The sequence below is a fragment of the Candidozyma pseudohaemuli genome (assembly GCF_003013735.1).
Source record: "Candidozyma pseudohaemuli strain B12108 chromosome Unknown scaffold00003, whole genome shotgun sequence".
Lineage (NCBI taxonomy): Eukaryota > Fungi > Ascomycota > Pichiomycetes > Serinales > Metschnikowiaceae > Candidozyma > Candidozyma pseudohaemuli.
The window spans coordinates 643,852-668,607 of NW_020194437.1; the positions used below are offsets into that span (position 1 = coordinate 643,852).

A 24,756-nucleotide genomic window follows, 5' to 3' on the forward strand; every position below is an offset into this window, starting at 1 on the left:
ACATACTACAATGTGCCCCCACACAGATGAATCCATTTCCAGAAAGAGATTCCTGTCTGATCCTTCGTATCACAACACCCCCGGCATTCAATAAATTTTCAAACTAAATACGGAACTGGGGTATCTGATCAGGTATGCCTTGTGGTGGTCTGGTGTACGGGTCTGTACCACCCCATAAACCCTGGGCTCCTTGCTCAATCACACCAACTCATCAAACACCATGGACGAAAACTACGACGTCATTGTGCTCGGAACCGGACTTACCGAGTGTGTTCTCTCGGGCCTTTTGTCCGTGGACGGCAAAAAAGTGCTCCACATCGACAAACAGGACTTCTACGGAGGTGAGCTGGCCTCCTTGAACTTGCTGCAATTGTACTCCAAATTCAAGCCATCCTCCCAGAAGCCTGAGACCATTCAGGGTAGAGACAGAGACTGGTGTGTGGACTTGATCCCTAAGTTCTTGATGGCCAATGGTGAGTTGGCCAACATTCTTGTCCACACCGATGTGACCAAGTACATGGAGTTCAAGCAGATCGGAGGCAGTTATGTGTACAGAGGAGGCCGTATCAGTAAGGTTCCTTCCAACGAGGTTGAGGCCTTGAAATCCCTGTTGATGGGTATCTTTGAGAAGCGTAGAATGAAGAGATTCTTGGAATTCGTCGCTGCTTACGACGACGAGGTTGCTTCCACCCACCAGGGCTTGGACTTGGACAAGAACACCATGAACGAGGTGTTCACCCACTTTGGCTTGGAGAGAGGAACCAAGGACTTCATTGGCCACGCCATGGCCTTGTGGGCTAACGATGACTACCTCAGTGAGGTTGCCAGACCAACCTACGAGAGAATCCTCCTTTACGTCCAGTCCGTCGCCAAGTACGGCAAGTCTCCATACATTTATCCCTTGTACGGCTTGGGCGAATTGCCTCAGGGCTTCGCTCGTTTGTCCGCTATCTACGGTGGTACCTACATGTTGGATACCCCAATTGAGGAGGTCTTCTACGACGAGAACAAGAAGTTCTCTGGTGTTAAGACCAAGGAGGGTATCGCCAAGGCTCCAATTGTCATTGCTGACCCTACATACTTCCCTGACCGTGTCAAGAAGACCGGCCAGAAGGTTATCAGAGCCATGTGTATCATGGACCACCCAGTCCCAAACACACACGACTTGGACTCGGTCCAGATCATCATTCCTCAGAACCAGGTCGGCAGAAAGAACGACATTTACATTGCCGTGTTGTCTGACGTCCACTGTGTGGTGCCAAAGGGCTACTACTTGGCCATTGTGTCCACTATCGTAGAGACCGACACGCCACACGTCGAGTTGGAGCCAGCTTTCAAGCTCTTGGGCTCTCGTCTCGACACCTTGATGGGACTCGCAGAGTTGTACGAGCCTCAGGATGACGGAAGCGAAACCAGCATCTACCTCTCCAAGAGCTACGACGCTTCCTCCCACTTTGAGTCCGCCACCGACGACATCAAGGATCTTTACTTCCGTGTCACAGGCAAGCCTTTGATTTTGAAGAACCGTGCCGCAGAGCAAGACTTGGAGCACCCCGAGTAATACATTACATACGTCCATTTACAATTAGATATATTTCCTTGTAGTTTTACCTATCCATTGGCTTGATGTGCTTCTCGATTTCCAGCTCACTCAAGAACTTGGTTTCGATGTCGCCAATGACCAAGGCGTTCTTGCCCAAATCAATGCTGCACTTGTGTCTTTTGAGCATGTCTAGACCAAAGAGACAATCGACATTGCAGTCCAACACGGTGAAGGAGCAAGGAATGTCGGCGTTCGAATCACCAATACTCACTGGAGCACTGTGGATCCTGCCTTTAGATGTCTGCTTACCAACACCTCTTGCCTCAGTGATGTATCTAGTATCGATCAAGTTGGACAAGCCACACTTTTCTGTAATCTCGGAGGAAATGATCGTGTGAGCTGCGCCAGAATCGACCAATGCGTAGATGTCTGTGCCTTTAATTCTGAGCTTAATGTACAACATACTGACGGGGACAAACGACTCTGGAGAGATGTCTGCAGCCAATTGCAAGTTCTCGTCGATCTGTTGTTGTCTGATGATTTCCATGATCCTTGCCTGATTAGCTGGATCATCTGGGTCAGCCTCAAGTCTTCGAAGCTCTTCTTCGTTCTGTCTGCTTGGATTCTGCATGGCCTGTGCTGTTTGAAGAAATGCTTCCTTGAATCGAGCAGGATCGTTGATACTCGAGTGCAATCCAGGATTTATAGACTTCATTTGTTCTAATGCCATAGGGTTCAGGAGAGCCAGTAGTCTCATGGCCTCGATGTTGGAATCAATCTCTGGACCTTGAGGAAACGAACTCTGGGGAAACGACGATTGGTTTTCCTGTGATGGCGCTTGGGTCTGCTGTTTTTTAGCCAGAGACTGCAAAACGATTAAATCGTCATCCTTGATTCCCACTTCCTCAAGAGTCTTTTTGGCGTCCACAAGGCTCTTGGAATTGTGGATCAAGATCTGGGAAGCTGGAGATATGTCGGTTTCCACCTCGATATAGGCCTTCAAGTCCTCAATCGTGAGGCTGCTGGGGAAGTCGATCGCCAAGATATCATTGGTGGCTATGTTTGTAATTGTTATCTTCATTTTACGATTTGATAAGGAAAGTGGAGTAGTCTGGGGTGTTGATATTATTGATACATACTGCAATGCGAAATTGCCACTGCCGCACGACTAAGCAACACGACTTGTCAGCGGCATGGAAGCTTCTGGAATAGCTTCGAAATAGGACATGTCAATAATACAGCGGCCTGGCGGCCATTAATGATGATCATATCGTCACTGTAGCAGGCCTCTTGGAAACCTGCGGACTGGGCATGAGTTCAGCCTTCATATCCGCAGGTGGTTCAATCGTAACAACAACAGCTCACGGTGTTCATGAAGCTGAGTCGGTGAAGCCTTCATAACAAGACAGCTGGACATCCTTCAGTTGAATGACTGATTTACAAGGAGGAGGGACTCAACATGGCAATCTGCGATCCGTTCAACAACATACGCTTGATCTTGCTGCCGGCGTTGCCGTCGCCATCGATTTCAGTGGCATCTTCCAAGACAACATTAACGAAATCATCGAAGCCAACGAGTTTACCGGTAAACTCCTTGTTGTTGGTGAGGAGGATCTTAATGTCAGTGCCAATCGCGCGGTCAATGACCTCCAAGGGCAAAATGGTGTCTTTTCTGGAAGACTCCTCCGTCGTAGGCTCGGTCGAGGTTTGCGTGTGTTCTTCAGACATTTGATTTAGAGTCCTGGTGGTACCTTCTAACTCTTTGAGGCGTAATTTTTTCTCATTGAGGTGAAAACCTCACCAGTACACCAGGCCTGTTCCACTAAGAGCTTCAAGTTGCAGCCACTGGTTTTTCGGCTCCAGCCTTTTCAGAAGTCTTCGGCATAGCTACTTTTGGAACATCGCCTTTACCTGACCTCTTCACTTTCCACCCATCGTAATCAATAAGCGCTTGCATGCAGCCCCATTCGGTAATCTTGTTCTGTAACCATACCAAGTTGACGGGTTTGGTTAAGAAATCGTTGCAACCTGCGGTTAAAGCGTTCTTTCTGTCGACCGATGAGTTCGAAGAGGCTGTAAGGGCGACTATAATCACTGGGGAGCGGAAAATCTTGAGGTCTAGCTTCTCGTCTTCCTTAATGCTTGTCAGGCCATTCAGCTTGGAGAGCTCGTGTTGAGCGAAAACACCAATTCTGTTGACCTTCTCCAAGTACCTGATCTCTTTGGTAGCCTCAATACCGGACTTTACAGGAAGCTGAATATCCATGAGCACAAGGTGGAAACCGCCTTGTCTCCATTTGTCAATAGCCTCCTGACCATTCTTTGCAATCTGATACCTGATCTTGTGCTTTCTCAAGAAAGCACCCAAAATAGCCTGGTTAATGGCGTTATCCTCAACAACCAATACAAGAAGGGATGGTAGAACTCTTTCGAATGTAGAAATAGGCTTTGCATCTCTCACGTCAGCTGGTGTCAAGCCCTCCAGAGATGTCTTCCTAGATGTGGCAGGAGGCTTTTCTTCAGTTCGTTTTTGCGGCTTCTCCAAAGTGTGAGAGCCACTGGATGAGCGAGAAAGCTCCTGACTTGTCTTGCGAGGAGCAGGCTTTTCCTCTTCAGACTCGGGATTCGTGCCGATACTGGTCACATTAGTAGAATCCAGAAGCGACTTGCCGTGGTTGGAGAAATTCTTGTTCACCATGTTCTCGTCCAACGAGTACCGCTTGAGATGACTTTGCTCGCCCAACGTAAAATTCTTCGGTAGAAGCAAGACTGCCTGACCGTTGCTTTTCGTTGTCATCTGATTAACACTGCTCATGGATGGCAGTTGAGGAGGATTGGAATGTGATCTTTTGTGAACATTGATGGCGCCATTGACCGGGGATAACCGGTGTGTGAGAGAAGGCAGAACCGAGGGATTCTTGCCAAGTGCATTGGTGTTCACAGGGAAGGCATGCTGGGGTCTTGGATGGTGGTAGTTGTCGGCGAGCACATTGGTGGGTGAAGCTCCTCGAGCAGGTGGAATTGGAACCTGTCCAGACATATCGATGGAGGGGTTATGCTGAGGGTTGTATTCCAAGGGACGCAGGTTTATTCTATCAGGAATGTCCACAAATCCATATGGCATGGACGGTTGTCGCTGAGCAGCCACTATAGTAAGGGCGTCATTCATTCCCATGGCACCTCCAAAGTATTCGTCCAAGAGATCCCATATATTCTGGTCTGGCTCCAACATCACAATGGACCCGCCAAAAGTGGACGTTGCTGGAAGAGAGGGTGACCTGCTCCCTGTGATAGTGCTTCCACTGCTAATGCTATTGTCATCCAGCTCCAGAACTATACGATTGAGTGAGCTTTGCTTAGGCTTGTGTTTCTTGACTGGCTCATCAGGAACCCTCAAATGGATCTGAATGTCGGCAGGATCAAACTGGCGAGCTAGCGTAGTGGGATATTTATATGTTATGGCAAGTTTCAAGTCATCAACCAAGTCTTGGGGACCCATCATTAGCGTGGTGGGTGGACCATCGTCCTTCTTCACCCATACTCGTTTTGTTGCGGGTTGCTGTGGAAGAGGATTGCCCCAACTGCGCTGTCGTGAATGCGTATTATTTGGACTCAGGCCTTGGTGGTATTGAGTGTATGTTTTGGGCATGAAGGAAGGGTGGGGTTCAGAAGAGGTGGTGATGATAAAGGATGTTTCTACACCAGGGACCGGGGTTGAAGGTGTGTGGTGTGTGCAGGCCATGAGGTCCCGAGATAGAGATAGGTGTTTTGGGGATAATAGTCTTGCGGGTGATGTTTTGGAAGGATTTAATGTCGGGATACTTCGGTGTCCATGCTTGTGGCCACTTCTTCGATTGGCTTCTCGAGCCTCAGGGGTCTTCGCAGCAACCCCATTGTTTCACTTCATGGATCGGATCATGAGCATATTTTCGCTTAGATAAACGGAATTCTGCTGTCCGCTCATCAAAAAAATTAAATTCACAAAAGATTTCAGACGGTAAACTTGGAGGTTTTCCTCATTCTTGCTCGAAGAAGCCTACAAGCGGCTGAAGGGTGTTGTGCGAGAAGCACACAAAACCTCATTTCACTGAATCGACGCAAAGGCTTCGAAATAAGCTCGGGAAAGCACACGCCTCGGAGAAAAGCTTAAGCTTCGGTTTCACGGCCTTCAGGCACTCTCTCGACCTTGACCACATCGTCATCTTCTTCCTCGTCGTCGTCCCATGTGAAGTCCTCGTCATCGTCCTCGTCGCCCTCCTCGTCTGCGGCTTCCGTCTTCTCCTTCTTCGAGAGGAGCTCCTTTCTCTTCTGCTCGCTTGCACGAATCTCGTCTTCCAATCTGAAGTAGCGCTTCCAGAATGTGTCGTATGAGAGCTCAACTGGCACAAGCTTGTGCATAAGCTTTTCCAATGTATCTGGGTACTGCTTTAGCAAATCAGCAATTTCGTTTGTCTTGGACTCAACGTCGAATTTCTCATCGGTGTCCTTGGAGCTGTCCAAAAGGAGGCTCTCAGTGGTGTGCAACTTGAAGAGCTCGCTATCGAAACGTGTGGAACCGTAATTGCCACCTGGAAACTTGGGGTTCGTGAAAAGCGTCTCTGGCTCCTTGTCCTTGGGGGTCTCCTCAGGCTCCACAGAGACTATACTGGAGAAGAAAGAAGAGAACTGGCTCACGTACTTGCCGGCCTGTTTCTCCACGTACTCCAAACCAGAGTCTAACGAGTCCAAAGCCGAGTTTGCCTGACTCGACAAGCTGGAGAAGTCGATCTTCTTCTCAAGGCCCTTAACTTGTTCACCTATTTCTTTGAGCTGAGCATCCACAGACTGGACATTGTCCTGGACAAGCTTGTTGTTATTGATATTCTCCTTTGCAGTGTTGAGCTGAGCCACCAAAGCTGCCTTTTTCTCGTCAAGCTTGAGTTTCTCCAGCACGTCTTGAGCGTTCTTGGAGGCGTTGGTCCACAAGGTCTGAAACTTGGCCTCAATGGAGGAGTATGCTTGGTCAATTTCGCCTTCAAGACGGTGAATCACCTCTTCTGTTTTCTCATTGGACGATTCGGTGTTTTTAGTGTCGGCCTGGCCCTCTGGGGCAACGATGGGATCAGATAAGTCCATGATGGTGTGGTTTATAGAAGGGGGTGCTTCCCCAGGTTAAGGCAGTGCGATGGTGAGAGTAGTGCATGCAGTGGTCTGATCCTACCACTTCCTCCTCCATGGCTTGGCTTAACGTTAGTGTGATACTAAAAAAATCAAGTTTTGTAGTAAACGTGAAAGAATGATTGAAAAGAAAACATTGTCATTGTTTCAAAGCTCCAGTTTAGCCGGCTATCGGAATCTCATCACGTGCTCGGAATCACGCCTAATATAAACACCTCTATATCTTGAGCTACCACCTTCATGTCTTTATTGAAGATACGGAACGCCCTATTTGTGGCAGAGACCAGGAGACTCGCTGCCCATAAATATGTGTTCCTGAACCCTATTGAAAAGTTTGATATCGAAGAACCAAACGCCGGTTCCAAAAAGGCCTTCTATGCCATTACCGGACCGGAGAAACTGAACTTTTTGAATATTGTCGCCGCCAAATACATCCCAGATCCTCCATTGGGTCGAGTGTATCCGCAATTCAATGACATTCACCGCAGTGACCAGATCCAGCACCTCAACTTCAGAGAAAACCTGGGTCTTGATAAAGTTCACATGGCTGCAAGATATGAGTCATATTCGTACAAGGGGGTGCTAGAGATGAAGGACGATGTCAATTCCGTGATCAACTACGTCACGGGCGCCAACAATTACAACAGTAACACCGCTGTGTCCCAGGAAGATGGGTATGTGGGGAAACTTTGCGATTACTTCAACCTCAACCACTTGCGCAATAAGTGGATCAATTCTCTAAGCAATGGGCAGATGAGGAGAGCCAGGATCAGTAAAGCTCTCATCAACAAGCCAAGACTCATTGTTATCGACGACCCATTCCTAGGCCTTGACCCACAAGCCACGAAAAAAGTATCAGAGCTGCTCAGGAGGATTGCGTTGGAGCTCAATGCTGGTGTGGTATTGGGGCTCCGTGTCCAGGATCCAGTTCCCGAATGGATCGACAATTTAGGCTACGTCGATGAAAGCGGCTTGACAGTTTGCGGTCCTAAAGTTACGGCCAGCGAGGCCATTGTTGAAAAGCACAAGGATGTGCTCATGTTACACAAAAGGCGCCAGGCCGAGAGTGCTCGAATTGCGTTCAAAGAGGTTGCGCCTGAGGCGGTCAACGAGGTGGTGGATCCCATCGTCGAATTCAAGAATGCCTTCGTAAAGTACAGAGGCTTGGACGTGCTAAAGGACTTCACCTGGACTATACAGAGAGGGTCCCGGTGGAGGATATTGGGCGAGAACGGGCTGGGCAAAACCACCATTCTCTCGCTTATTACTGCCGACCATCCTCAACTGTGGAGGTCTGTGATTTCCATTGATGGAAAGTTGCGCAAAACTGGACAAGGTGTAAGCTACTTCGATGTGAACAACAGGATCGGCATTTCCTCCCCCGAGCTACATGCAACAGTTCCTCCCCGGGCCAAGGCCCTTGATGTGGTGTACAATGGGCTCGTCAGGGACATTGGCAACCTGAACTTCAAGTTCATCTACAAGCACAAGGGGCCAGTTCCCGACGAAGCGCAAAAGTTGTTGCAAGAGTTTGCGCCAGAGTTGGCTCCCTTGGAGCAGAAGCGGTTTTTCGAATTGTCTGTTTCGCAGCAAAAGCTTGTGCTCTTCTTGAGAGCTGCAATTAAGAACCCCGACATCTTGATACTCGACGAGGCATTTTCATGCATGGACGATGAGGCTCTAATGCACAAGTGCCACAACTACATTACCCTGAACATGAAAACTACCACGGTATTGGCCATTGGCCACATTGACTGGGAGGTACCTGCGCATGAGCATGTAATCAAGCTTCATGGCGACCTGCTGCGGCAGTACAGCTTTGCTACAAAGACGACCGGCCCCTGAACCCACAAGAGGAAAAAAAATGGTTTAAAGACGGGAATCCTTACAATGGAGCGGCAGGAACTTTTTCAAAGGGAAGCGGAAACGGCCAATTGTGTACATTTTCGCTAAGGGATGCCGCTTTGTTGCGCAAATTGGCAGAAACGTTTTTCGCAGCCACCTCCAGTGCAACCACAATAACGAGGAACGCAATTACCCACGAGGACGAATATAAAAAGGCAGCCATTGCCCGAATTTCTAATGCTTTTGTTTTCTCAACACTCCACCCAAACAGCTTCTCGCCCTCTGCTTCCAGCTCGTTGAAATTCCCGTTTTTTTTCGTTAGAATTTCAGCACATTACTGGCCCTCGGCACCCCTATCTACCGTGAGCCGCGAGTGTCTAGAAAACCGCACCTAACCGTGCCAGAATAGCACCAAAAGTCGCACCAAAATTTTACTCGCAATACTGTCTGCTTTGAGCCTTTGCTTGTTGTGCTTCCTTTTTTCTTTCTCCTACCAAAACTCACCCAACCTCCATCGCTCCTCGAGGGACCTCATCAACAGCGCCTTGGTCCTGATTACCAAACCGAGAAGGTAGAAAGAAAATAAGGGGTACAGCTTATCCCAGGCTTGACTACGCGCTTTAACGCTTAGCTAAAACATCAACCGTTTCCATCATGTCGGAGAACATCCCTGATGCCCCTATCGACAACAGACCTGACGACGTCAAGGCTGATCTCGAGTACGGTAGGTTGACCTCCAAGGACCATTTGTTTGTGTCCAAACACCCAATCGGCGAACCGCTCCCGACCCCTATTGACGATGAACCACCGTTGGTCATCCACTTGGCAACCTTTGTCAGTTACTTGATTTTGATCTTGATTGGCCATATCCGTGACTTTTTCGGTAAGGTTTTCAAGCCTGAGGACTATGCTGACTTGGTCGAAAAAGATGGCTATGCTCCATGGTATGATGGCTTTGAGAATTTCTATGTACGTCGGTTGAAGTTAAGAATCGACGACTGCTTCGCCAGACCAGTCCACGGTGCCCCAGGTAGATACATCAAGTGCTTTGAGCGTGAGAGAAAGGGCAAGAGCTACTCCTACACTGGTGAGTCCAGAGAGTGCTTGAACTTGTCCTCCTACAACTACTTGGGCTTTGCTCAGTCCAAGGGTGTATGCACGGATTACGCAACCAACATCTTGGAGAAGTACGGCTCCTCGTCTTGTGGCCCTAGAAATGCCATCGGTACCACCGACTTGCACAGAGAGTGTGAGCTGGTGATTGCTGAGTTTGTTGGCAAGGAAGATGCTATTGTCGTGTCTCAAGGTTACGGTACCAACGCCAGTTTGTTTGCTTCTTTGGTCGACTCTTCCTGTCTTGTCATCAGTGACTCCCTTAATCACGCTTCCATCAGATTCGGTATCCGTATCTCTGGTGCTGTTGTTAAGGTGTTTGAGCACAATGACATGGCCGACTTGGAGAAGTTGATTAGAACCCAGATTGCTCAAGGTCAACCAAGAACTCACCGCCCATGGAAGAAGATCATCATTGCTGTCGAGGGACTTTACTCGATGGAAGGTAACATGGTCAACTTGCCTCGTGTGATTGAATTGAAGAACAAGTACAAGTGTTACCTTTTCGTGGATGAGGCTCACTCCATTGGCGCCCTTGGCCCACACGGCAGAGGTGTTTGTGATTACTTTTCCGTTTCTCCATCCCAAGTTGACATCTTGATGGGTACCTTGACTAAGTCTTTCGGTGCTACAGGTGGTTACATTGCTGCTGACAAGTGGATCATCGACAAGATGAGATTAACCTACTTCAACAGCACTTTTGGTGAGGGTGTCCCACCTCCAGTGTTGGGTCAGATCATTTCTTCCTTGCAGGTTATCAACGGCACGTTGCATCCTGGTGAGGGTGAAGAGCGTTTGAAGAGAATTGCCTTCAACTCCAGATACCTCAGACTCGGATTGAAGAAGCTCGGCTTCATTGTGTACGGTGCCGATGATTCTCCCGTTATCCCATTGTTGTTGTACTTGCCTGCCAAGATGCCTGCGCTCTCGAGATTGCTTTACAATGAGAAGATCGCTGTGGTCGTGGTCGGCTACCCAGCTACGCCTATTGCTACAGCCAGAGCCAGATTATGTGTGAGTTCCGCATTGACCAAGGAGGATTTGGACTACGTTTTGGAGAAGTTCAGTGAAGTTGGTGACTTGTTGCACTTGAAATACAGTAGTGGCATTGCCGGTGGTTCTCGCGAACCAGGCGTTGCACCACGTATGAGTGTCAAGGAGGTTATCGACACCAATGTGGAAGACAGCAAACTTCCTCGTCTATTCTAGATCTTCACTACACCTTTCATCACTAATTTCTATCCAGATGCCCCATTGGTTCAATGCAGACTAATAATCGCTAACCCTTCCTGCATCACTGGCCCTGCATCAAAACTCACTTATATATATGATTCATGTATCAGACGTTAATTCATTTTTTCATTATGCCATGGTCGAACCAGACCCTCTTGTACCCCCTTTAAGATTCAACACCGTCCAGCCTCACTTACACCGTGGCGGCTACCCTCGGCAAATCAATTTCCCCTTTTTGCTGAGTTTGAACCTCAAAACAATCATATCCCTTACACCTGAACCTATCACTAAAGAAACCGATAAAGCCCTTTTCGAGTTTGCTGAACAGAGAGACATTCGTCTAGTTCATCTAGAATGTGCCCAATCCGGTAAAGGAAAGAAACGTGGGGTGCCCATGGGTTATTCCACAGTTCTAGAGGCATTGGATTTCATGATACATCAGGAAAATGCGCCCGTTTACGTTCATTGTCTCAACGGTGGTCAAGTAACCAGTCTTGTCATTGCATGTCTTCGGAAATTGCAATTCTGGTCGTCCATTGCTATATTTAATGAGTTCATTAACTTCACCACCAGTATCACGTTGAATGACAGAAGCTTTGTGGACAGTTTCAGGGGTGAAATAAGCGTACGTTCAGACTCCAAATGTGATTGGCTCTGGGAGGGTTTGAGCAGGGGCATTGTCGGAAGTCATCCGAACATCAAGGTTACCGAGACTCTGCCCACCAGTCAAGCTGCTTAGATTCTCTGGAAGAATAAACAGTAAGCGCTCTTGTTCATCACTTGGTTCACCTTGCAGTCATATTGAATCTTGGCGTCATCAAAGTAACACCATTCTTTCCGTTGCTTCAGGTCGCTTGCTTTCTTCACATAGGCAGTATAATGACCGGTCGTCAAGTTTCCGAAGTGATTGACCACACCATAAAGCTTGTACTTAAATGGAGGGACTTGATGCCTTTGAGGAAAATTGGAAAGTATCTGCTGCTCCTTCGCTGTGTCCATACTCTCGTCTGGGTTAATGTAAGTGCCGACCTGCGGCCAGTACGAGGTCAAATCAAGCGTCTCGTTCACAGGGTAAGTAACGAAAGTCTCGAGCTTATTAAAGTGCCCCGACAACAGCATCAGGAATCGTTTGAAATGAATGATTAGGACTCGAGGAAGCCTCGTGATAGAGATTTTCTTGGTCAGCTTGGTGAATCTCTTGCACCTGGGGCAATGCCATTTGTTGTCGTCGTCAAGAAGTTCAGTATCTGTGAAAAGATCCAAACATTGAGACAAAGTAACCACCTTGTCCTTGTTGAGTCTTTCCGGGATTGGCAAAGATAATATAGAAAATGCATTGTAAGTTGTGGATGTCATGCCACACTCAAGACACTTCAACTGCGACAAGTACTGTCCTTGAAAGTAGTCCACAATGACCGAGAAGTTCAATTTGAGATACCTTTCCCATTCTATCGTGGATGCAAGGCGCACAGGAAGCATCTCTCTGGTTTGTTCTTGCTCTGGTGAAAGCTCCATGATTAGAGTTCTCTCCTCGCCATTCTCAACAGCACGTTGGTTCAAATCTTCGTGCAATGAGTCGAGCACAAAATTCAAAAACTCGATACAATCTTGCTGATCGAATGATGCAAATTGACGACCTGATGGAACTGTGCCGATGATCTTTTTGAATTCGTGAGGAGCGAAGTACTTGCCAACATTATTGAACATGTGAGCAAGAAGTTTAACGAAGTTGGTGGTCAAGACTCCATTTGTCCCGAGTCTATTTGTCGAGTTTATATGTTGACGGTAGGACATACTCAACTGTTTGTCACCTTTTGATGCTGGGAAGAAGAATGATGTTAGCTGTGGAGTAGCACCTAAGCACTGGAGAACACAATTCATATAGCATGAGTTGCCGAGGTTCGTCAACCCTGTTGCGAAATTCTCCAAGAATGGGTTTGTTTCTGAGCTTCCCGTTCTTTGTGGGGAAATAGTCTGATTTTGTGGTGTGAGCGGTTTCTCTTGTGGCACTTTCTCCTTTGGAGGCAACACTGGGGCTGAGGATTCTATAGTGGGTGGGGCCTTTTGTTCCACAGGAGCTGGTGCCTTGATAGTTTTTGATGCCTCGTAACTAGGTGGCAGCTGACGTGGTCTGATATAATTATAATCCCTGCTTGGTCTTTCGCTTGACTTTTTGGTAGTAAGTGGTGGCGTTTTGGATTTTGCGCTGGCGAGGTAGTCACCGAAGTTTCTAACATAAGCTGCCTCTGAGGTCTTGGCTGAACCGTTTGTTGCGCCATTGGATTGTTGCTTTTTGGCCGCTTCATCGGTGCTTCCTGTGAGTGAGCCTTCCCCAAAGGTTGAGTACCACCTTTCAAGACCTCCATTCAAATAGACCGGATACTGTTTAGGTCTCGAGCTGAGGTACTCTGATCTGTACATCAACAAATCAAGCATGTCTTTGAAAGGATTGTTCGATGGAATGCCCTTTGAATCATTATTCAAAAGCAGAAATTCTAACGCCTGAAACTTGTCGTTCCCTATGCCTCCGAACCGGAGGTTATAAGCCACGATGAGATCAAACTTATGTCTGTTTTGGAATAAACGGAGACTTTCAGCATCGAGGTTCAATGCATTTTCTAAATCCTTGTCGGTAGCTTGTGGCTTCTCCTGTAGCAAGGCAGCCACTTTAGAAGGCTCTATGTTCACAACGTTCAGGAAGTTGATATGGCTGTAAATGAACTCTTTTTTGCTCCTGAAGTCCAAAAGGAGAACATCGTCAGGTCTTGATCGTATGAGATGATTGAGTTCATATACCGATAGCGAGTCAGCGTACAAGAACCCTTGAAATGATGATGCTACTGGAGCTTTTGAGACCCCAGTTTTGAGGTTGGCGAATCTCATGAGAAGTGGGTCAGCAGACTCCGTCTCGTTATTGTCCTGGCCTGATATCTGACTTAGTTTCTGCTCAATTGCGACATATTTGGTCTGGTTAATTTGGATCTGATTGTTGATCTGCAGAGTTATCCCTTTCATTTCTTGTGTAGCAGACAGAGCAAGGTCTGATGCTAGATGAATGGCAGTTATATGAGCCACACAAGCCATAGAGAGATCACAGTATCCTAAAGCATCGAACCTCTTGCTTTCATACTTGAAGATCTCGAGTAAGGTGATCTGGAAGGCCACAAGATCTTTTATCTTGGAGGCTCCTTGTTGTAGATTCTCAGCAAGGCCCTTCAGAATTTGCCGCAGTTCCTTTAAAGAAAAGCTGGTTTGAGCATCGGGCTTGCTCATGACTGAATTTGAGGATGCAGTTGTCTATTAGTTATCTGTGGAGCTAGAATGTAGATAGATTTGTGCATATGTGCACCCGTGCACCACATAATATAGGCTGATTGATGAAGCTTTCAGATGACCAGAGCCAGAGGGGTGAATAGAGATGGGCTTCTTTGGAATTCTATTTAGCTTCGTAGCAAGCGCAAGACTATTTTCAGGAGTATCATGTTCGTATGAGAAAACAATAGTATAAATCTCACTTTGAGACAATATTTGCAGCCATTGTAAGCCACCACAAAAACTAATTCATTACAGAGAGCTTGAAACCTCCAAATATAAATGCATGTTCGCTAACAATGCAAAAATGAATCAAAATTATCCTAATTGCTGTGAGCATAAATCACCGAAACTGAGCTCACCATATACCTCTACCATATCGCGCTTTTTTTCAACTTCACCATCATCTCAACTATGGCGAACTCAGATTTCGACATCAAGCAAACCTACTTGAAGTTCTTGGAAGATGACCAGGATATGACAATGCCTATTGCGGCCATCGAGTCGCTAGTGACAATGCTCCGAGTGAAACAGCCCTCCACATCATCGGAGTTGATCAAGCTTGTCAAATCGAACATCGATATCTTGAAGCTGTCGATCTCCAATGCCATTTCGCTTTCGGCAGGTTGTGATCTTTTCATGCGTTTCGTCTTGAGAAACACAAACTTGTACTCTGACTGGGAGTCTTGCAAGAAGAACCTTGTGGAGAACGGTGAATTGTTCGTGCAGAGAGCCAAAGAGTCCAGAGAAAAGCTGGCTGACTTTGGTGTGCCTTTTATTAAAGACGACGACACCATCCTTGTGCATTCCTTCTCTCGTGTGGTCTTTCAGCTTTTACAAAAGGCTAGATCGCAGAAGTTGTTGAGATTCAAAGTCATCGTTACTGAAGCTCGTCCTTCAGGTAAGGGTTACCACATGGCCAAACTACTTAGAGAAGCTGATATTCCTGTGGAGGTGATTGTGGATAGTGCTGTTGGCTATGTGCTCCACAAAGTCGACAAGATTCTTGTCGGTGCAGAAGGTGTCGCTGAGAGTGGTGGTATCATCAACCACATTGGCTCGTACCAGATTGGCTGCTTGGCCAAAGCAAACAACAAGCCTTTCTACGTGGTCACTGAGTCTCATAAGTTCGTTAGATTGTTCCCCTTGGCACCAAACGACTTGCCCAGAGGCATTTCATCCATTCTAGACGAACAGGGCTCCGGTGAAACCGAAACATTGGAGGGTACCCTCAAGACCCAAACCATCGACTTCACGCCTCATGAATTCATCACTGCACTCATCACCGATTTGGGTGTTTTGACGCCGTCTGCGGTGTCCGAGGAGTTGATTAAGATGTGGTACGATTAAGACGCTGCGATTTCATTGAGCATTTGCTGAAGATGCTCCGGATCGTATCTGTCCTCATCTGCGCTCTCTCTTCTTATTTTAATGCATTGGATGTTCTTTCTCTCGAGGAACTCCTCGTCAACAGCGATTCTAGGGTTCTCCATGAACACAAGATGGGTGACGAAGTTGCACCACTTGAGATGTTGGTGCTCCTGGTGAGACTTGTCGAGTGAATAGTGAGCCAGCTTGATGATAGTCTCGATGTACTCAACAGCGGACATACCGTATGTCTCTCTATCTTCGCAGCCGTTCAATAAGAGTATACGCTTTTTGTCTGGCCTAAAGTCATAAGCGATCGCCTTGCCGATACCTTTCAATACCAAAATCGGCACAATGCTTGTCATGAGCGAGCCAATTGAGTACACAAGCGTCTTTGCGTTTGAAATGCTGTTGATGACTCGAGTCAGGGCCACTGGGCAGATCTCCTGGCCATGTGGACTGATATAAAAGATGCGCTCAATGGGTGAAAGAAGAGGCTCGATTCCTTCGGTTTTCTGGAAATGCAATTGGGACTTTTTGAGCTCGGGATGAGTGTACTGTGGGATATTCCCAAGCTCCTCGTCGTCAGATGAGAGCACAGATCCTTCGGACTGTGCCTCTATACTAGTATCAACATGACTGAAGAACTCGTTGTTTTCATGCGTAGGTGTAGGAGGTCTTGTCTTGTTGATTGGAGGTGGGTACACCTCGTCAGGCGAAGGGTGGGAGATCTGAGATTGACCTGTGATGATGAGACCGTTGATCAAAAGTGCACCAATGTGGTAGCTGAAGTTTGTACTGATACAGGGCATAACTTGAATGGAGTTGTCGATGCCGGTCAATTTCTTGAAGAGCTCGATGGCCGAATCCAAGGACCCTATGAATAGACGAATCCCTGTAAGAAACAAGTTCCCCACATTGGCCAACTCGTACCGGAACTTCTTGTTTGTGTTGCTTGTAACAGTCAACTTGGATCTTTTTAGAAGCTCCACGTGCAAGTGGATCAAAAATGCTCGAAGGATTTCTTTGGTGGCGCTATCGATATCCTTCCATAGGTGATGCGTTCCATCCACGATCTCATTCCACTGATTCTTTGCCTCCACCGGATCTGCCTCCAACCTGAAACTTAGCAACTTCTTAAGAGGTTCGTTCTCAGGAGGTATTAGTCTCGTGAGTCTCGACCGTATATCACCAATGGCTGGTCCTCCTATGACACGTATAATCTCTGAAGTGGAGCCTCCGTTGTCCAGAATGGGTAGAACATAAGTCACGTCGGCTGAAAGGGAATTGAAAACATGCACGATATCGTTTGTGGCTGTGCCGCCGCTGAACACCACCACTGAGTTGGACATGGAAAGAAACACGAGATAACAAGTCCGATGTTGGTGTACTGTATGAACCGATAAGGTGGAACACTGGGGCGATCGAATGAGGTGGGGTAGGAGTCTTTTTTTAGAAAATTGATATGGGTTGTAACAAGATGAGTTGGAGTTTGATTTGAGATGTGAAGGGTATGGGATTGTAATAATTGGGGCTCAGTTTATAAGAATTATGTTGTGGTTTTACTATCTTGTGGGTACTTCGCAGCCATTTCGTGCTTGAGCACTTCACCATGAATAGGTTGAAGAGTGTCAGTTTTGAGTCTCAATGACCTTTTTACAGGAATGGCTTCATTTTAGCGATAACAAAGAAGCTTCAGTCACCATGTCACCCAGAATCAAGTCATATGTGGTTTCTACAGTCGTGAGGACTTGTTGGTGAAGGGCTTCAAATTGGCCTGCTTCACAACAATGTCGAAAAATCACCATTACTTGTGAAACTCAGTAACTGAATTGGCCATTTAGGTTAATCCAAAGCTTTTCCGCCGGGCCAAAAAGGCCGGAGGTGTGCCTCTGGCGGTGTAAGCATTTGCACCCACGTCAATGCCCAACCAATGACTCTAATTTTTTTCAAAAAAGCTAATTTCATAAACTTCAGGACGGAAATTATCGCCTTTTATAATTTTTCGCTCCACCTGCTGCCACGCCCACCTATAGTGGCATCCCAGGGTGCCTCCCATACTTTCGGCAAAAGCAGTCACTGAGACAATGTGTAATGCCGAGACCGGAACAGGCGTAGCCCTGAGCACGGGGCCAAGCGCGGGCTCTCTAGGGTTCGGTCACGTGACGCATCAAATTTTTTTACTTCTCAATTTTGCACCCAATTTTTCCACTCCATCCCCACCACAGTATAGTAATGTCTGATCAGGAAGTTTTGGTTTTGAGAGGCACCCTTGAGGGCCACAACGGTTGGGTCACTTCGTTGGCCACCACCCAGTCCAAGCCCGACTTGCTCTTGTCCGGTTCCAGAGACAAGACCTTGATCGCTTGGAAGTTGACCGGTGACGAGGCCCAGTACGGTGTGCCAAAGAAGTCCTTCATTGGCCACTCCCACATTGTCCAGGACGTCACCATCTCTGTTGACGGTGCTTACGCTTTGTCTGGTTCTTGGGACAAGACCTTGAGATTGTGGGACTTGGAGACTGGTGAGTCCACCAAGAGATTCGACGGCCACACTGGTGACGTCTTGTCTGTTTCCATTGCCTCCAACTTGAGACAGATTGTGTCTGCTTCCCGTGACAAGACCGTCAAGGTCTGGAACACCATCGGTGAGTGCATGCACACCTTGTCTTCCCACAAGGACTGGGTCTCTGCCGTCAGATTTTCCCCAGACAACAAGACCAACACTGTGATCTCTGCTTCTTGGGACAAGACTGTCAAGGTATGTTTTTCCTTTTTTTTCCTCCGTGAGATGATGTTTCCATATTTGCTACTTCAGACGGTTCGCCGAATGAGACTTCTTAATCACCAAGATCTCTGATCCTCACATCTCTCTTTTTTCAACTTTTTACTAACAATTTCTAGTCCTGGGACTTGAACAAGTACGAGCTCAACGCCGACTTCATTGGCCACACCGGCTACATCTCCTGCATCACCATCTCCCCTGACGGATCCTTGAACGCTTCCGCTGGTAAGGACGGTGTCATCATCTTGTGGGACTTGAACTCCAACGAGACCTTGTACACCTTGAACGCCGCTTCTGAGGTCCACGCTTTGGCTTTCTCTCCAAACAGATACTGGTTGGCTGCTGCCACCGCTTCTGGTATCAAGATCTTCAACTTGCAGGAGAGAACCTTGTTGGACGAGTTGAAGCCTGAGTTCGCTGTCTCTGCTAAGGCTAAGGACCCAGAGGCCATTTCTTTGGCTTGGTCCGCTGACGGCCAGAACTTGTTCGCCGGTTACACCGACAACAAGATCAGAGTTTGGCAGGTTATGACCTCTTCCGCTTAAGAGGTCGGTTTGTAAATTTTAGTCAAATTAAAAATTTAAGTGCTTAATTAGTCGTAGTTTTAGGTGAAGAGGTTGAGCTTTCCGCTAGAGGTGCCTCCCACTACCCAGTTTTGAGATGGATGGAAGGCCACTGATGCCGGGACAGCGGTCATTTCTTCGTCATTGAGATGTGCAATCATGTTGCCACTCTCGTCGTAGACGTCTATACTGCGGTTCATGTTGGCAATGGCAAACTTCTGGTACTGATCAGCAGGGGTCTTTTGCCATTTGGCTTTGAGAATCGACACCCACCGCCCTGTCTGACAATTGTGGGTTATGGAATTGAAAGGTTTGAGGTTGTCGGGAATTGAATCAGTCTTCTTGCGAACCTCTGGTTGGTAGTTCTTAGCCCACTCTTGTACAGCAGTATAAGGCTTTCTGTTACCGCTGAAGTCAAAGAGCTTGATTCTATCATCATAGCCATTGCACACCAAGTGGTCGTTGCTGTTCCAGTCGACCGTAGAAATGGAGAGACGACTCGTGTATGATCCGTACAAATGGGGCGCTCTGGCCTTCTCGAACTCAGAGAGCGAGTTGGCTTTCGAGACGTTTCTCAAATCCCATACTCGTAAAGTTCTGTCCAACGACGCCGTTGCAATTTGATAGGACAAGTTCGGGCTCACGGTGAACCCGCCAATCTTTTTATCGTGCAACCGTAGGAAGTCATTGTTCTTCATGCCTTTAAATGGCAGACGCATGTCATGTTGGTAATAACGACCCTCTAGCGTGGTCAAATGCAACAAGTTTGGCTCGGCGAACAGAACGTTGATGTCTGATACTCCGATAAGGTCGTCGGAGACGTCAATGTTCAATACCTCCGTCGACTTGAGCTGCTTTATGTCGAGCTTCCTTACTGATCCATCGTAGGAGCTTGTCAAAAGCTCTGCCGCATTGGTGTGGTTGTGGATAATTTTGGAGATTGACCGTCCGTGGGGCTTCAAAATGGTGATCTGTGCCTCCCCATCCTCGGTGCTTTCATCCACCGACCAAAGACCAAGACTTCCGTTCGTGTCACCTGCCGAAACCAATCTATCAGTTTCAGCAGGGTGGAAGTGCATTGTCGTGATACGGTTATAGGATGCTTTGGTGGAAGCAGGGCTGACCTTACGGTAAAGCTCCACCTTCTCGAACTCCTTTCTGACCTTCTTTAAGTCCAGACTCTTTCCCTGCTCCCTTTGCTTGATCTGCTCAAAAAAGTCACCCGCTGAGTACTTCTCCCCAAGATTGAGCAAGAAGTCCAAGTTGTCTGAGTCCATATCCTCGTCCTTGATGTCCGGTTCCTCCACTTTGACCTCATCTGTGTCTTCATCCTTGACGGCATCCTCCATTGGCTCGTCTTTCACGTCCAAAACGCGTTCTTCGTGCTTGAGGTGGCCCAGCTGGCGATCAAGAATCAAATCACCAAGCGTGAAGTCGCCTGTGAGCTTCAACAGACGCAATGCCTTGAGCTTCTCCTGTCTTTCTCGAGCCCTCTCCTCTTCCAAATTAATCTTCTGCTCTTCTTCCGTCCACTCATGTGGTGCAGCTAGTCTCCTAGATCTTCTCGTGGGTATAGCAGGTTCCTTGGGTGGAGCCTTGGGTCTCCTCTTCGGTTTGGTCAGTTCCTTCTTGACGCGTACGTCATCTGCAATTGACTGGTTGAGAGCATCCAAATTGAGTTTCTTGAGCAAGCCCTGGTTTCTTTTGATATTCTCTCTTCGGAGCTTTTCCAAATCAGTCATGGCGTTATGGCCTTGCTATTTTCGCGATCAATGCGTAGGTGCGTAGTTAACGGCTCGTAATATATCAGCACAAAGATAGAGACTACCGCAAGCAACCACTTTTCTGTCGTCACCTTGAGCTTTGAGCCCTTTCAAATATGCGAAGAGTTCATCAGTGTTGCTGATACCGGTTTGCTCCAATTCAGCATACTTTTTAGCCTCTTGACCCACGTACTCTCCACTGTAGCTGTGGACCCAGGGCATGCCTTCGGGTTGCAGGAACTCCATAGGAATGATTGTATCTCCCGGTTTGACAATATGCTTGAGAAGGTTCTCGACGGATTTGCCTTTTGTAAGTGCAACCACGAAGATAATGCCTTTACCCTCTCTGTAGCCATCGAGGAATCCTGCCAACTCAATGGCAGCGCTTTCGTTATGGGCACCATCGATTAGTAGCTCAATGCCAGTTTTTGGTTCCTTGATCGTCTGAAGCCTTCCTGGCCAGGTGGTGTTCTTGATACCTCTCTTGATCGCCTCATCGCTGATCTGAAAAGAGTGTTTCTCTTTGAGCAAAGAGACGATTTCCAAAGCCACCGCCAAGTTCTGCTCTTGGTAGTTACCCTTCAATGGCGAAAGCTCGATGAGCCTTCTCGTCAAAGAGGTGGATGTGACTTCATGTAATGGAGAGCCCTCTTCGCTTGCCTTGGCCCGGATCGCTTCCATTGCGTCTCTGTGATTTGTCAGATCAACCACGCAGTCAACTCCCTTTTTTATGATTCCTGCCTTTTCACTGGCGATCTGAGAAATGGTGCTTCCAAGAAACGACTCATGGTCTATGCCCACTTTTGTGATTCCGCTCACGAGTACGTCGTCTTCAGTAAGAACATTGGTAGCGTCAAGCCTGCCCCCAAGGCCCACCTCCACAAGAGCCAATTCCAATTGCTCCATGGCAAAAATCATGAATGCTGTGCACGTCAAGATCTCGAATTCCGTGCATCCGATGCCATTGTGATCATTGTGTTCCTGAACCTGCTTCTTCACCTTTTTGAAATCGTCCATGGGAAGAATGTTTCTGTTGATGGAGATACAGTCATTCACCAGCATGGTATGTGGGGATGTGAAGCGACCATGACGTATATTGGCCTCACTGAGTATGGACGATAGATAAGCTAAAGTGGAGCCTTTCCCGTTGGTACCAGCCACATGTACACACCTAATCCTGCGTAGATTAGGAAGAAGGTCGAGAAGTTTTCGTACCCTGCTGAGGCCTAGCTCTATAGACATGGTAGTTGTAGTGCGAATCATGTACATCTAAATCTACATCTACATATATCAACAACTCCGAAAATGTCCCAGGATAACGGCTTCATACAAAAGAGACTAGATTCGCTCAATGAGATCGACAACAATATCGTTACCTTACTTGATAATATCGGTTCGGTTTTCAATGCATATGTTGAACCCAGCACACTGGAGGTGCAAGATCTCACCAAGACCAAAGAGAAGTTTGTCGAGGGCACTAAGCTGATATATCTGCTTCTAGGCAGCATAGCTATTGGACTTCGAAAGGAGGTGAAGATTATGGACGAGAATATTGGTGTCTACGACAAAAATGAAGAGAATGTCATGATATTGCCTATTAGTGTTGACCAAAAGCATACTACGCTAGGGCGTGACAGACTAGAAAAGGAGGTGAGAAACATGGAACAGCTTGTTGGACGCTTCCCGGAAGGCTCCTCTACGAAGGAGGAAGAAAAACCAAAGGAGGATGATGCAATGGACATTTCTGACTTACCTGAGCCTAAAGCTGAGGAGCCAACAGAGAAGAAGGAACCAGCAGAGCCCGGAGAGCCTGCTGATATCACGATAGACTAATCTAGTCGAATTCTAAATATGCATTAACTTATATCTGCTCAAGGTACCCCTGTTGGATCAAGCGGTCCACGTCTGACTTCCTCACATAGAACTGGGAATCCTTGATGAGATTGAACACTCCATATTCTGTCTGCACTTCACCGCCGTCTTTGAGCACACGAACGTCAATGAAGATGTCGGTGGGCGGTTCGAGGTCGCCAGAAAGGTCTATATCTGCAAATGACGACTTGAAGTCGAGAATGAGGTCCTGGTATTGTTTGTAGTACTCCTGCTCAGGATTCAGGAGATTATCTAGTGCTAGCTTTGTGGTACCCATAGAATGAAGTAGAGACTCTCCCTTCGACCCTGCCGGCGTGGCGTCCGTTGACGAAACAGGGTCAACGTTGAGCCACAGAAACTCGTTGATCTTGTCAGCTCGTAGCTTTTGATGAGCTAGTAAGCACCGCTTATTTCTTCTCATGAATAACAGTCGAACAAATATCTGACACTGTGCGATTCTTCTTTCCTCTTCCGATGCATCTGCTGGAAAGAGCTCTTGCTCGTTGAGAAAGTCAACATCGCTTTTGAGGTCTGAGATTTCCAGGACAATATCCTTGACCAAATCTAGCTGGTACAAGGGTACCTCTGCAAGGTTCGACGTTCTCTTGGCGTCTAGAAGGAGCTTGTGGCCCTGATCGCCATACATGTTTGGAGTAGTAGCTGAACGCGGTGAGCTGCGTTTGGTGTAGTACGCGAGATATACTCATGGCACGAAATTCAGAAACGGGTTTAGATTTGGTGGAACTGAGGGGAAGCTTTGAACATTGATCTGTTTCAGTCAATTCTGTCTTGCCTCATTGTGTTTTGATAGAATAATTGATTTATGTGGACATTCTTACTTTTAGGAATTGGTTGCAAAATCGCGTTGCACTTGCAAACACTGAAGTCCTTACCACCTTTACGACTTCATGGTGAAAACAAAAACAATAGAAAAATCCGAAAAAGCAAGAACTCTTCAAAACACAGCTCATCAAGAATTTGCTCTAAATCCCTGAAGAAATCATAATTCATCAATTACGCCGCCATCGTCTCTTCACCGTATCAGCTTGGTCTCTGCGACCTGTACATGTAGCACCACATCAACTACCATGTCTTTTGACATCAATTGGGATAAGCTTGTGGAGGACAATTCCATAAATGAGTCCATACGTGAGTTCCTTGATAGACAGCTAAATCAGCTTCTGCTTCCTTCCTACATTGACAATCTCACGGTTACCGAGTTCTCGTTGGGTTCTAAAGCTCCAGAACTCACGATACGACATGTGGGGGACCCCTTTGACGAGTTCTATGAAGAAGGCTCAGACAACGAAGAGGAAAAGAACCCCATGCTGCCGGCAATGAGCGATCTGGACACAGAATCTGACGATAGTGAATATGGCTACGATGGACATACGACTCTCAATGAAACAGGCCTACGAGAGACACTTAGAGACATTCCACCTTCTCCACCGCCAATGCCACATGATCCTCGAGACATTTTGAAAAACTTCCACGCATACTCCATGAACAATGTTGGACTCACCCACATTTCACTGATGAATGAGTCCGAGACACCAACCAACATATTTGCACAGAATCCACTTCGTCCTGCAATCACCCTGGGTCAGAAAGCAGTCAAAAGAGATAGCAATGATTTGCAAAGCATTATTGAAATAGACTACGAGGGAGACCTGACGATGGAGGTAACCGTGAACTTACTTGTGAACTACCCTTCTGCCCTGTTCATTACGCTACCGATCAAACTTCACATTACAGACTTGGTCATTCACTCCTTGGCAGCGGTAGCATACCTCAAAAAGAGCATCTTTGTTTCCTTCTTGTGTGATCTAAACGATACGAAATCGGAATATTTCGCCAAGTCTAACGCTGGCACGGAAAGATCTTCAAACACACCATCCGCAGGAGGCAACTTTGTCGACTACTCGTCGCCTATAAATCATGAGCGTATCGACGTCATCAAGTCAGTCAAGATTGAATCTGAAATAGGCGAGCTTGGCAATAATGTGCTTAGAAATGTGGGAAAGGTGGAGCGTTTCTTAGTCGACCAGCTACGCAGAATAATACGTGAAGAGATAGCATGGCCCAGTTGGGTCTGCTTCGATCTCAATGAGGACTCTGATGAAGAGGATGAGGAGGATTCCGAAGAGGAAGCTCCTTTAGATGCCGAGACATAATACACAGAATTAATAATGCTTATATTTGT

At 47.2% G+C, this 24,756-nt stretch overlaps 14 protein-coding genes across 14 annotated transcripts; 7 read left to right on the plus strand and 7 right to left on the minus strand.

Moving 5' to 3' along the window:
* Positions 1 to 220: 220 nt before the first annotated feature.
* Positions 221 to 1,561, plus strand: GDI1 (Gdi1p; the record flags this gene model as incomplete). The annotated part of the gene is made up of 1 exon (XM_024857424.1): positions 221 to 1,561. The coding sequence occupies one exon, from the start codon at positions 221 to 223 to the stop codon at positions 1,559 to 1,561; it is 1,341 nt and encodes a 446-aa protein (XP_024714560.1).
* A 1,813-nt stretch (positions 1,562 to 3,374) lies between these two features.
* Positions 3,375 to 5,042, minus strand: SSK1 (mitogen-activated protein kinase kinase kinase; the record flags this gene model as incomplete). The annotated part of the gene is made up of 1 exon (XM_024857425.1): positions 3,375 to 5,042. One exon carries the CDS (start codon positions 5,040 to 5,042, stop codon positions 3,375 to 3,377), a length of 1,668 nt encoding a protein of 555 aa, XP_024714561.1.
* Positions 5,043 to 5,689: 647 nt separating this feature from the next.
* DOS2 (Dos2p) lies at positions 5,690 to 6,658 on the minus strand (the record flags this gene model as incomplete). The annotated part of the gene is made up of 1 exon (XM_024857426.1): positions 5,690 to 6,658. The coding sequence occupies one exon, from the start codon at positions 6,656 to 6,658 to the stop codon at positions 5,690 to 5,692; it is 969 nt and encodes a 322-aa protein (XP_024714562.1).
* Positions 6,659 to 6,940: 282 nt separating this feature from the next.
* MODF (Modfp) lies at positions 6,941 to 8,545 on the plus strand (the record flags this gene model as incomplete). Its single annotated transcript, XM_024857427.1, has 1 exon — positions 6,941 to 8,545. The coding sequence occupies one exon, from the start codon at positions 6,941 to 6,943 to the stop codon at positions 8,543 to 8,545; it is 1,605 nt and encodes a 534-aa protein (XP_024714563.1).
* A 654-nt stretch (positions 8,546 to 9,199) lies between these two features.
* On the plus strand, positions 9,200 to 10,867 carry LCB2 (serine C-palmitoyltransferase; the record flags this gene model as incomplete). Its single annotated transcript, XM_024857428.1, has 1 exon — positions 9,200 to 10,867. The coding sequence occupies one exon, from the start codon at positions 9,200 to 9,202 to the stop codon at positions 10,865 to 10,867; it is 1,668 nt and encodes a 555-aa protein (XP_024714564.1).
* Positions 10,868 to 11,626: 759 nt separating this feature from the next.
* DOA4 (ubiquitin-specific protease) lies at positions 11,627 to 14,164 on the minus strand (the record flags this gene model as incomplete). The annotated part of the gene is made up of 1 exon (XM_024857429.1): positions 11,627 to 14,164. One exon carries the CDS (start codon positions 14,162 to 14,164, stop codon positions 11,627 to 11,629), a length of 2,538 nt encoding a protein of 845 aa, XP_024714565.1.
* A 453-nt stretch (positions 14,165 to 14,617) lies between these two features.
* On the plus strand, positions 14,618 to 15,553 carry GCN3 (translation initiation factor eIF2B subunit alpha; the record flags this gene model as incomplete). Its single annotated transcript, XM_024857430.1, has 1 exon — positions 14,618 to 15,553. The coding sequence occupies one exon, from the start codon at positions 14,618 to 14,620 to the stop codon at positions 15,551 to 15,553; it is 936 nt and encodes a 311-aa protein (XP_024714566.1).
* Positions 15,554 to 15,607: 54 nt separating this feature from the next.
* Positions 15,608 to 16,923, minus strand: C7M61_002042 (uncharacterized protein; the record flags this gene model as incomplete). The annotated part of the gene is made up of 2 exons (XM_024857431.1): positions 15,608 to 15,620; positions 15,665 to 16,923. The coding sequence occupies 2 exons, from the start codon at positions 16,921 to 16,923 to the stop codon at positions 15,608 to 15,610; spliced, it is 1,272 nt and encodes a 423-aa protein (XP_024714567.1).
* Positions 16,924 to 17,806: 883 nt separating this feature from the next.
* On the plus strand, positions 17,807 to 18,900 carry ASC1 (40S ribosomal protein RACK1; the record flags this gene model as incomplete). The annotated part of the gene is made up of 2 exons (XM_024857432.1): positions 17,807 to 18,331; positions 18,475 to 18,900. 2 exons carry the CDS (start codon positions 17,807 to 17,809, stop codon positions 18,898 to 18,900), a joined length of 951 nt encoding a protein of 316 aa, XP_024714568.1.
* Positions 18,901 to 18,959: 59 nt separating this feature from the next.
* On the minus strand, positions 18,960 to 20,660 carry C7M61_002044 (uncharacterized protein; the record flags this gene model as incomplete). Its single annotated transcript, XM_024857433.1, has 1 exon — positions 18,960 to 20,660. The coding sequence occupies one exon, from the start codon at positions 20,658 to 20,660 to the stop codon at positions 18,960 to 18,962; it is 1,701 nt and encodes a 566-aa protein (XP_024714569.1).
* A 27-nt stretch (positions 20,661 to 20,687) lies between these two features.
* C7M61_002045 (dihydrofolate synthase) lies at positions 20,688 to 21,743 on the minus strand (the record flags this gene model as incomplete). The annotated part of the gene is made up of 1 exon (XM_024857434.1): positions 20,688 to 21,743. One exon carries the CDS (start codon positions 21,741 to 21,743, stop codon positions 20,688 to 20,690), a length of 1,056 nt encoding a protein of 351 aa, XP_024714570.1.
* A 243-nt stretch (positions 21,744 to 21,986) lies between these two features.
* Positions 21,987 to 22,514, plus strand: MED11 (Med11p; the record flags this gene model as incomplete). The annotated part of the gene is made up of 1 exon (XM_024857435.1): positions 21,987 to 22,514. One exon carries the CDS (start codon positions 21,987 to 21,989, stop codon positions 22,512 to 22,514), a length of 528 nt encoding a protein of 175 aa, XP_024714571.1.
* A 28-nt stretch (positions 22,515 to 22,542) lies between these two features.
* Positions 22,543 to 23,199, minus strand: PSF1 (DNA replication protein; the record flags this gene model as incomplete). Its single annotated transcript, XM_024857436.1, has 1 exon — positions 22,543 to 23,199. The coding sequence occupies one exon, from the start codon at positions 23,197 to 23,199 to the stop codon at positions 22,543 to 22,545; it is 657 nt and encodes a 218-aa protein (XP_024714572.1).
* A 442-nt stretch (positions 23,200 to 23,641) lies between these two features.
* Positions 23,642 to 24,727, plus strand: C7M61_002048 (ERMES complex subunit; the record flags this gene model as incomplete). The annotated part of the gene is made up of 1 exon (XM_024857437.1): positions 23,642 to 24,727. One exon carries the CDS (start codon positions 23,642 to 23,644, stop codon positions 24,725 to 24,727), a length of 1,086 nt encoding a protein of 361 aa, XP_024714573.1.
* Positions 24,728 to 24,756: the final 29 nt, after the last annotated feature.